Source organism: Sinohyriopsis cumingii, chromosome 9 (genome assembly GCF_028554795.1).
Source record: "Sinohyriopsis cumingii isolate HCF-2022 chromosome 9, ASM2855479v2, whole genome shotgun sequence".
NCBI lineage: Eukaryota > Metazoa > Mollusca > Bivalvia > Unionida > Unionidae > Sinohyriopsis > Sinohyriopsis cumingii.
Window position 1 is genome coordinate 116,015,584 of NC_142969.1, and position 12,096 is coordinate 116,027,679.

General features: G+C 35.5%; 1 protein-coding gene across 2 annotated transcripts in view; it reads left to right on the top strand.

The window, feature by feature from the left end:
• Positions 1 to 12,096, top strand: part of LOC149792518 (bridge-like lipid transfer protein family member 3B) — a 129,813-nt gene that overhangs the window by 25,255 nt on the left and 92,462 nt on the right. For both annotated transcript variants that reach the window (XM_089971139.1, XM_089971140.1), the window contains exon 4: positions 5,714 to 5,796. In XM_089971139.1, coding sequence (XP_089827265.1) covers positions 5,714 to 5,796 — 83 coding nt within the window. The remainder of the gene's footprint in view (positions 1 to 5,713; positions 5,797 to 12,096) is intronic.

A 12,096-nucleotide genomic window follows, 5' to 3' on the forward strand; every position in this document is an offset into this window, starting at 1 on the left:
CAGTCCTATCAGTCAGGCTTTTAAAGTTTGTACCAATGAATCATAGCCACTTGAATTACAAACAGGCACTGTTGCAGACTCAGATTACTTTGCCAGTTGCTATGATACCGGTAATTACATCTAAGAGGCTAAAGTTGGCCAGATGAGCAATAACAGATCTGCTTGGTTCTCTTCTTCTAAGACAGAATACTGAATTGATGAATCCTGAAGCTCCACCAATCAGTCCACTGAAAAAATTCACTTTCAAAACTTGTGGAATGGCTTCCTATTAGGAAAGAACCATCCTAGGTAAAGCATACCAGTCTAACCATTCTCAGAGATTTGCCCAGGTTAAGCATGCCAGTCTAATCACTCAGAGATTTACCCAGGTAAAGCATGCCAAGCTACCCACTCTCAGAGATTTACCCAGGTAAAGCATGCCCATCTACCCACTCTCAGAGATTTGCCTAGATGAAGCATGCCCATCTACCCACTCTCAGAGATTTGCCAAGGTAAAGCATGCCAAGCTCCCACTCTCAAGAGATTTTCCCAGATTTAATGCATGCCAAGCTACTCATTCTCAGATTTACCTAGGTAAAGCATGCCCATCTACCCACTCTCTGAGATTTACTCAGGTAAAGCATGCCCATCTACCCACTCTCTGAGATTTACCCAGGTAAAGCATGCCCATCTACCCACTCTCAGAGATTTGCCCAGGTAAAGCATGCCCATCTACCCACTCTCAGAGATTTACCCAGGTAAAGCATGCCCATCTACCCACTCTCAGAGATTTGCCCAGGTAAAGCATGTCAGGCTACGACAGACTATCATTGCCTGATTTTATCCCATGAATAGAAATGACAGACTACAATGTAAAAAAATAGAATAAAAAGTACAGCAAAATTATAAGATGAAAGTGGAAAAATTGTTGTATACTTATCAGAGGAAAGAAATGAAAATGTTGATAATTTTCAGGCTTATTGCTGCTTTTCAAGTAAAATGCACAAATATTGTAACTTATTATCAGGAGCAAGACCAATCTTGAATTTTGAAATTTCAATACACATATTTAAAATAGAAAAAATATGAGAAAAAAAGATCAAATTCTGATAAAGACAAAGTTATCATAGAAATAGAACAATACATGTACTACTTTCTTTTGTCCATAAACATACCTCATGTATTGGTAAATGAACTGGAAGATTAAAACATGTTTAGCTCACCGGGTGGTACAGACAGGTGTGATTATGGTATCGCTATGCATCCATTGTGTGTAGTTTGTTTACCTGTCAAACATTTCTTGTTGCCACTCTGGGGTCCATTTTTCTGATTAGATTTCAATCAAACTTGAAATATGGGTTTTATATCATTAAACCTTTGACAAATTCAGTAATGAGCAAGATTATGCACATAAATGAAGTGGTTTTGCATCATATTGGTTAATATTGTTTCCAATATGGAGGCCATATGAGATCTCAGTAGCCAAATAGAATTGTGATATAAATTCCGGCAATGTCCAACTTTCAATAAAATTTAGGATTGAAAAATATCATCCAAAACCCAAATGTCATAATTTAGTTGTTTACTGCCGTATGTGAAGGGGCACAGAGTAGCCAAGTGGTCTAAAGCGCTTACCATTCTGGATCACTGCCATCTCACCTCTGTCTGCGTGGGTTTGAGTCTCAGGCTCGGCCAATGTGGGTACGTGAGAAAGCTTGCCAGCTCATGGGTCAGAGCTTCTTCCTGGGGTTTTCCAGGGTTTTTCCTCCACCATTTATGCTGGCTGCCATGTATATCTTGTGCTGAAAAGTGGCATTGAACCCAACAACAACAACAACCGTATGTGAACGTGTTAAGTATATGTAATCTTTTGTAAAACTGCAAATCATCCTATGGTTTTCGGGGTTGCACTTATGTAATATTTCAAGCCTGCTAAATATTTTCTTGTTTGTTTATTGGCCTTCTCTGATAAATATCTTGCCCAGGTGTTGGCATCCCACTCAAAGTTTCCTTGCTCAGGTGATGGCATCCCACTCAAAGTTTCCTTGCCAATTATGTTAATAGTGGAGCTAGAAAATTGTAGGTTTCAGTATTGACACTCCCTGTTTTTATCAATAGGCTCTCTAATGACAACAAGATGTCTTTCAGGTATCAGTTATTGTGTAACTTTAGTAACAGCTTTTGGACTGCAACATACACAACACTTAACATATACATAGCAGATTCATATTCTGTAAGGTACTGGCTATTTAACTGGGCGGGTGGTTGGGGGTAAACAAAAAGTGAGGAAGAAGGAGCAAGTGGTATTGGTTTTGTTACTCAAGGAAGTGTTCTTATTACTCCATGTCCCAATAATGTCCTTGCCGACGTGGACAGACTAGAAATTCTGATTGACGGAAAACAAGCCAGTAATTATTCCCCAGAAATCATTAATGAAGCAGCTGATATTTGTCAACGGTTATTTACAGGCAGTATCATGGACATTAATGTTTATCAGTTTCTCATCGATGAAATCGCTGATGATTATCACAGTGATTAAGGGTATGCAATTAAACATAATGACTAAAATAAGATGATCATACATAATGCTTAACGTGGACCAATCATGGTCAGGGTGGTAAATTCGCTATTACCAACATATAAGGTGATCTATGGTGATGGACTCTGTGATGTTGTTCACCGTCTATTTAGAAGAATAGCCCCAAAAGCAGTATCGATTGCAAAACAATTATCAGTGTGTCCGACTTTGTGGGTGGGTGTTGGTGGTGTGGCTGATTGGCAGATTGTACCTTCTTACAAGGTGTCCACTTTATTTGGTTATCGTTATCTAGAGGGTGATTGCCCTTGGTGTTGTTGCCTGGATCGAGTAAATATTAATATAAAGTGCAAAACTTATAGATGGAATAAAAAGATATCTGAGCAGATGTATAGAACAGAATGACACAAGCCCCCGTACATGAAATACAACAATTTAATCAATTACATAAACAACTGTGATAATATACTACATTAGGAGGATACACTTATCTCTTTGAAATAAATCACTCACTGAATTTGAAACACAAATATGCTTATATAAATAGCCGATCTGTTTTAAAGATAGAATTGGTTCATCATAGAATCGAGTGAACAATCAAAGTCATTGCCTTCAACAACTTCATAACCTGCTTTTTTCTGGTTCACTCCAATGTCACTGTGGATGTTCTTTTTGGTCCTTTAGCTCTTTTCTTCTCCAAACTCTCTATTGTCTCACCTCTTTCAGCCCTCTGACTTTGTGTGGGTAGGTGGATACGTAAGTACGTAAATACTTAGATAAGTAGGTACTTGGATACTTCAGTACGTAGATAGTTGGATCGGTAGGTAAGTGGATATGTCAATGGAGTTATTTCCCATTTCTTGTGCTTTTCAAGCTTTGCTTCCTTCTACCACGAGAATTGTGTCTGTCGACTATCCTGACATTTTGAAGAGTAAAATCAGGGATTTTAACTCTCTACATTTCAGAGACGTAATCTGATTCATTTACACATCCTCAGGAGAACCCTTCACCTTTGACGTCCCTAGTCTACTTAAGTAGTCATCTCCTACATTCTCGTTGACCTTAATATACCATACCTGGACTTGGTAATGCGGTAGAAATAATGACCATCTCATTAATCATTCATTTGTCAACTTAGCTTGAGCTAAACAGGTTACTGTTTGGTGGTCAGTTTCTAAAATAAATTTTTGTCCATACAGGTAGTGTAGGAATTTAGATATCCCAAAGATAATTGCCAAGCATTCTTTCTCAGAGACTGAATAATTGTGTTGGGCCTCAAATTCAAATTCATTAGAACATTTCATTACTAGGACTTCTGAAATTTAATTTATGGATTATCCTTGGATTATTTTTGGATTTGATTCTTAAAACTGTAAGTTCTTATTTTTCTCATTTTTACATTGTTTTTCCAGTGAAATAAATTATTTGCAAAGTTTTTAAAAGCTTGTTGTTTTCACTCTTTCTTTGTTACTGTTTATTAGAGCCTAAACACATAACAGTATAGATATTTATTATTTTAATCAACAATTTTAGAGACAGTGATTGCAGATGATCATTAATGAAAAGCTGTGTTTGTGACTTTAAACATTGCAGTACAATATACAAGTTGTTCAGCTCGTGTTCTTACTTTCTTTCTCTTTCTGTTAATTTATCAGTTTCTTTCTTTTTATCTGCTATTATCTAAAAGAATATAACATACCCATCATGCAGGAACAGTGCCCGTCATTTACCTTCCATTGTTTAGCATCCAAGTTGATGGAATAAATTTCTCACCTTTGGGTGGACTCCAAAGTCACTTGGTGATTTGCTGGAGGATGTTCGAAGTATTTGCATTCTCAAAATATCCTTGCAGATGTATTTGCATTCTCAAGGTATCCTTGTAGAAGTATTTGCATTCTCGAGGTATCCTTGTAGAAGTTTTTGCATTCTCAAGGTACCCTTGTAAAAGTTTTTGCATTCTCAAGGTATCCTTGTAGAAGTATTTGCATTCTCAAGGTATCCTTGTAGAAGTATTTGCATTCTCGAGGTATCCTTGTAGAAGTTTTTGCATTCTCAAGGTATCCTTGTAGAAGTTTTTGCATTCTCAAGGTATCCTTTTAGAAGTATTTGCATTCTCAAGGTATCCTTGTAGAAGTATTTGCATTCTCGAGGTATCCTTGTAGAAGTTTTTGCATTCTCAAGGTATCCTTGTAGAAGTTTTTGCATTCTCAAGGTATCCTTGTAGAAGTATTTGCATTCTCAAGGAATCCTTGTTGAAGTATTTGCATTCTCAAGGTATCCTTGTAGAAGTTTTTGCATTCTCAGGGTATCCTTGTAGAAGTATTTGCATTCTCAAGGTATCCTTGTAGAAGTATTTGCATTCTCAAGGAATCCTTGTAGAAGTATTTGCATTCTCAAGGTATCCTTGTAGAAGTATTTGCATTCTCAAGGTATCCTTGGCTAAAATCATTGTCCAGATTTAAGCATTTTTCTGATAAAGTAGGGGGCAAATCCATTCGTGTTTATTGTGTGCATTTATCCAGCAGTTGGTACTTTTAGAGGAACATTGGAGTTGTTATGAATTTTGAGGTTGGTATGGCTCTGCTTCACGTGATGATTTGTCAATTACTAATCTAGTCAGTCCTGGATAATAATAATTGCGATGCACTTTTGCAACAACTTTATTCACACATTTTGTTGTTTGAATACATTTTGTTTTCATTTTTGGAAAGTATGTTTTCATTTTTAGGTATTATGTAATTAAAATATATAATAATTGATCATGTTGTTGTAGGGTTTAACGCCATTTTTCAGCACATGATAGGCTATACATGGTGGCCAGTATTAATGGTGGATGAAAAAACCAGGAAAACCCAGGAAAGAACCACTGACCCACGAAAAGCTACCGGCAAGCTTTCTCACATACCCACATTGGCCGAACCCAAAATTGATCATGTAAGAATAACTCCAAAATTCTTTTCTTTGAACTATGTGACAAATTGAATTAAGCTTTTCCTTCTGACAAATATATGTATGCAGGAAATCATATATTATGCCTGTAACATTATACATGGTGTATAGTTATTATGCCTTCAGTATTATATATGTTGTACACTTAATATGCCTTCAATATTATACATGTTGTATAGTTATTATGCCTTTAATATTATTCATGTTGTTTACTTAATATGTATTCTTAGATTTCTTTTCTTCCAATAGTACTTGGATGAGGTTGTTTTGGAGATTGAAACCTGTGATGATCCTCGCAAAGCAAACAGCCCTGCACAGGCAGCAAGTTACAGGTGAGTGGACACAATGGCATGTACAGTGGTTCATATTGTACTTAAAAGAACATTAAATCTCATGAGAAAGTGGTTCAGAATTGAACTTGAACTGGACTAATCAAACTTGAGAGTAGCTCTAAATTGGACTTTATTTCAATTAATCTAATTTGAAAGTAGCTAAAATTGGACTGCAAACTAATTTAAATTAGACTAAAAGTTATCCTTAGTCTATTTGAAAGTTTTACTGAATCAGTATAGCTGTTAAAAATCTCAGAGGCATTAGGTAATTTAATTACAAATTGATGAAATTGGTCTATAAATTAAATTTTTGATTTTCTGAAAAGTGAGTCATACACATTGTAAGCTTGGACAAGTGAGACTGAAACTTCAGTCATGTTGAGATAATATCAAAGCAGACGAAGTGCTAAGTGGTTGGATGAGATTTAAATAATTGTTATTTATTTATCTATTATTATTATTATTTCTAAGCATAGAATGTTATTGATAATACCCAGCCAATGAAAATCATAGGGTACAGTGTATTATGGTTTTACTGCTGTCAGTTGGGGATGTTACAGGGGCAGGTAAGCAGGCATTTACCATCTTTGACCCAGATATCAGGACACTAAAAAATAATTACTTTCCTCTCTGTGCAGATAATTCAGGTACTAATGAAAAATTAGCACATTTTCCCAAATATTGTTTAGAAAATTAATATCTTTATTGTTAGGACTGTGTATCAGTGGGCTCGGCAAGTATGATACCATGGTAGGTAACTCAGGTTGCATTATATCTGACTGCCTTATCAAAAGTAATTGAAAGCCCAGATTATTTTACTGGAAAAGGGAAAACAATTATTAATGTGCATACATAGTTAAACACTGTATCAACTAAATTTATCCACTTTAATGAGAATAGGGATTGATGTGCGTGACAGTTTGGTCACTCTTGTACATTCTCCAATGGTAAATATAAAAAGAGCCTGCAATCACATGTTGGCTTAATGTGATGCTAATGATCATAGCTTTTAGAGTTTTCAAAAAGATTCGTTAACTAATTCTGTCCTTAGATAAATTATTTTTTCTTCTTTACCTTTAACAACTCACAGCTTGCTTTTTTCAGTGATTTGCTTGATCATAAATTGTGGAACATGACAGCTGTTTTTATCTCTGCTTGTCATAGACCAGAACAACGATATGGGTCTGGTCTGTTTACAGTTCAGTGTCGGTGTTTCCAATAGTACTATTTTATCACTAATCATTCTAAATTACTTGGAGAATTGCCATGAAACTTTGCACACACATTCATCCCATGGTCTAGTCAGTCCTAGATGAAAATGCTGCTTGCACATCCAATATGGACACCACAGCAGCCATCTTAAAAATCTATCGATACTGAATGGATGGTCTTGTCAATATTGGGTTTCCAGATAAAGACTTTATGCAGTCTAGTTGAACTGAATGGAAATGGTGCCAATCTGATGTCCATCATGGCCAACATGGCAGTCATCTTGAACATCTTGTTATATGGATGGTCATGTCTCCATGGGGTTTTCACTTAAAGACTTCTGATGATGTCGAGTTATTTGTATCTGAAAATGGTGCCAATGTGATGTCAGTATGGTCACCATGGCTGCCATCTTAAAAATATTGTTATAGCTACTACGTCTGAATCGATGGTCATATCACCATGGGGTTTGCGTTCAAAGCCTTCTTACAGTGAGATATCTGGTTGATTGTGAATGAAAATGGTAATGATCTGATGTTGAGTATGCAGCATCTAGAAAATATTGACATAATGATACAAAAGGTATTATTGACACAGGGTTTTCACCAGAAGATTTTTTATGAGGTGTAGTTGGTCCCAAATGAAAAAGGAAGAAATGGTCTTAACTTGAATTTCTGGAAATTCTTTTTGGCCCAGTAGAGCATCAGTCTGTTCAAGGGACTCTTGTTATTGCTGCCAGTTGACAACATCATTTAATCCACCTGACAATTAGGGTAATTAAAGTGGAAGTTGATTGTTTAACCACCAGGTTTTGAGTATGTGAATTAATATTTTTTTCTAGGTTGGCCTTAAGAAAGAAAAATTTGGTATTATGTATGGCTTTTTACTACTGGTATTTAAAATTATTACAAAATGTGAAAAAAATGGTGTCTGCTGAAGTGTGGGTGGTGTTGAGTGTCATTTCGGTTTTTTTTTTTTTATTGTGACATGGATCATGTTCTGCAGTGCATTGTGGGTAAAACATTTGCCATTTTTAGCCATGGTTAACCAGCCAACTTTGGCCCCCATCTCTATACAGTGGAAGCCACACCTGAGCCAGGGAATAAAATTTAAATAGAAATGTGCATTAAAACTTATAGGGTGATAGATGACACTAAGCAATGACTAACCTGAATTAAATTATCATGAAAACAGCATGTCAATTCATACCTTTACGGCAAACAGAAGTAACAAATTTTGTCTCCTGTGAAGAATAATTTTGATCAGTTTAAATGTATATTAACCATCTGTAACTTTTATAATTTAATAATCTTGATGATATCAACACTTTCTCAAGAGCTGAAATCAAAGTTTATCCTGTTGATTTGGACAGGCTGCAGTAGAAGTCATATTCACCCATTTTTCCCCCTCCTGACCAAAATTAGATGTAGATACAGTCTCCAAGTCATAGACTGGTACCACGCTATACTGGAACTAACTCATCAGGTAGCTCAGCCTTATATCAATGAAAGCTTTTTCTAGGGATAACTCAATGCCATAATGTTTTCCGAAAATAGTAAATTGGTTTGCAAAAATGGCACCAGTTATAGAGGAATTTCCACATAGTCAAATTTTGAGTTTTCTTAAAAATCCATCAATATGATATTTTATGATTTGATGCTATGTGAGTATGATATTGCTCTACTTTGTGCACAGAGGTGTGTTGACATCTGCATAATTTTGTGTGTCAAACAAATCCTACCATCCTTCCTTGTATATGCAGTTTGAATATGAAATATTATTTCTACCATGTGCCCAGAAATGTTAACTTCATATGGAGTTATGATCTTAGTATAGCTAAGATATTTAATTATTTGTTTATTTACCTATTTACTCACTTCTATTGAAAAAAGTCCAGGTGGGGTTTTTTGGTTGTATTTTTTAAGTTTATTTCATTAAATATCAAGTATTTTTGTTCACAATTGATTGTGTTATATGTTGCAATCATCAGATAAACATCATGTAACCCAGGTTTCTGAAGGGTAGAAACCTCTACAAGTCTCTCATTTGAAGTAATTTGAAGTAAATGGATTAAACTTGGCATACCTGTAAATCACCACTAGTGGCTGTGTCTCATAGCACATGATTGTTGTTGTTGTGGGGTTTAACGCCATTTTTCAGCACGCGATAGGATATTCATAGCGGCCAGTATTAATGGTGGAGGAAGAATCCGAGAAAACCCCAGAAAGAACCACTGACCCATGAGAAACTACTGGCAAGCTTTCTCACATACCCACATTAGCCGAATCCGAGACTCGAACCCATGCAGACAGCGGTGAGATGGCAGTGATCCGTAACGGAGAGCACTTTAGACCACTCGGCCACTCAGGGCCCCTCATAGCACATGAACTTAAAGGTGAAAGATAGCAACAGCATTAGCAAATATACCATCTGTACTCACTTATAAGTCAAGCTCAGCTGCAAACTACATAGACCCAAATCTGCCATTGTATAATGCACCGTCAGATTTGGGTCTGTGCAGTTTTGTTAGGATTAATCAGAAGAACTAACAACATAGACCCTGACCTGTAAACACATGATACTACAGCAGATCAGGATCGTTTTTGTTTTTTTCAGTTTTACTTTTAACCGAATGTATTTGGTGCACCTTTTATGTTTAAATCAATATCCCAGATACCACTGCCTCGTGAAAGTTAATTTGGTGATAGTCTAATGAAGAACTATGCCGCTGTTGCTTTTGCAGTCTGGAAACATATGTTTATACATCTTGAAATGTACTCCGCTAATGTACCAAAAGCAGGTCACTGTGACCTACTTTTTAAGCTCTAGTGATCATGTACGATTTTAGCTTACTTGGTCCTGTTGCATCGTCCTCTAACATTAATTTTAATTATCCATTTACAATAATTGTCTTTTAAAAAACTTGTTGAAACCTGTTTTACCAATTTGCACATACATTGTCAAGGAACATTCCAGCATCAAGGCCGTTCAGATTTGTTCAGTTGATGCCAACCTGTCATTTAGTATTGTGCCAGTTACCAAAAATATCAAAACCTTTTAATGACTTCAGTAGAATTTAGTCAACCTATCTTGCAGTTTGTAATTTTCAACTTACCTCACCTGAATTTTCACTAGATGGTGTACTGGGTTATTCGAGATCATTTGGAAGCAGATTATTATACCAGTCATTATGTGTATACCTGTGTAGACTCAGATGTTTAAATCTCAGACTAACAACACTGTTATTTCCCCAACATTAAGAGAGCTAATACCGGTAAAAATGTTTCTAACTTGGTTGATTGAAATGATGAATTTCATTGCCGTTTTTAATTCCACATTTTTACATTTCTATCATTCACATGAAAAACCTTAGATTGTGATATACCACCAAACTACAAAGCAAAATAGGTAAATATGGCCTAAATTTGCTCGTTTTTGGAAAAAGAAGAAAGATCACTGTGTTTAAAATTGGAAGATTCACAATTGCCACTTTATGTGTCCTTACAGGCCAGCGATAACTGCAGGCTGTTGAATTTAGCTGAAAACGCCTTGATATAAGTAGTATACTGCTTTTTTTGCTGACACCATTACTTTGGTTATTATTTGGTCCAATGGAACAGTGTCGCCTTCATATTTGCTGCTATTTTTTAAAACAAGAAATCAATGAATTTTCCAGATTACCACATATGCAGTACTTACCTCCCCTGTATTGTAAAATATTCAAATTACTTATTTTTTTTGGATGATACCCACCAAGTTGTCTGCCCCCGTTTAAAACATTATATCAAGCACAGCTTAATTGGCACTTCGAGCTGCTTGCAGAGTGCATCTAAATATTAAACATTTTTTCGTAGTATATGCATTGAAAATGTTCCAGTGACAAAAGTTCAAAATCGATGCATATTCAAGAAAGGTCAGTGATTATAATCAATGTCTGTTGTGTTTAATAGAAAGGCCATTAGAAAATTAGTTCCATTACTTGCTTGTTGCATCAGCACATTTATAAAGAAGGTCCTTTAATTTCCTGCTGTAAATTCATAATGTGATAGTAGTCTCAGTAATATAAAACTATTGTTCAGTTATTCTCATGTTTGTTTTCAGAACAAGATTTCTCACCGATAGAAATGAAATAAATGCCTACAACCCCATCATTTATGCTTTCTTTTAACTGCTTTTTAATTGCCTCAAAGTTGTAAACACATGGAAATATCATTTTTCATTGTGATCATTCTATGTGATATTAGAAGTCTGTATTTTGTTTTAGTGCATTCTTCATGCCTGGATTGGCTGAAATATAACCCACTGTTGGCATCAGATGCTGACTAAGGCAATATCCACATTATCATCATCATTATCATTAATTTCAATCTAGTTGCTGATACGGTCTCGAAATACAAAGTACCTGTATTTGTATCAGACCATCCGTCATTGTCACATTTATTGACTTAAGTGAAATTTCAGTGATAATTATCCAAGAGTTATACTGGACTTAGAATTTTATTTCCATTATTATGATTAATTTTGTCTTTTGAAAACAAGAACATAAAGTTTCATTATTTGTTAATGTCTCAGTACAGTGGACATAGAATTAAAATGATACTGACAATGTGTGTCAATGGAATCAGTGGCCAGCAACTAAGTGAAGTCATTAAATTTAAAAAAATGATCAATGTTCATTTGATTGTAGAATATTGTCTTGGTCAGTTTGGTCAGTCACACAAAACCTGGCAGATCTGTTGAGTTTGTGATACATTACCTAGAAGCAGCTCATTATTATTCATGAAGGACAGATGATAGATAATTATAGTTTACCTATAAAATATGGAGAAGATAAAAACATAGTCTTGTCGGTCACATGCTTTGCTTGTTAGACAAAGTTATGGTTTTATACACAAGTATGGAGACAATATTCCTATATACAAGGATTCTACAAGATGGAGTCACAGTATGGGGCTGAATACTGATCAGGTTACCAAAATCTTCCTGGAATTTCAAAATGAACAGGCCTTCTTCTGTCATTAAAGGTTTTGTCAGACAAATTAGATGATTGCTTCTGTTTTCTTTTACAAGCCTTAAAGGCAACTTACTTAG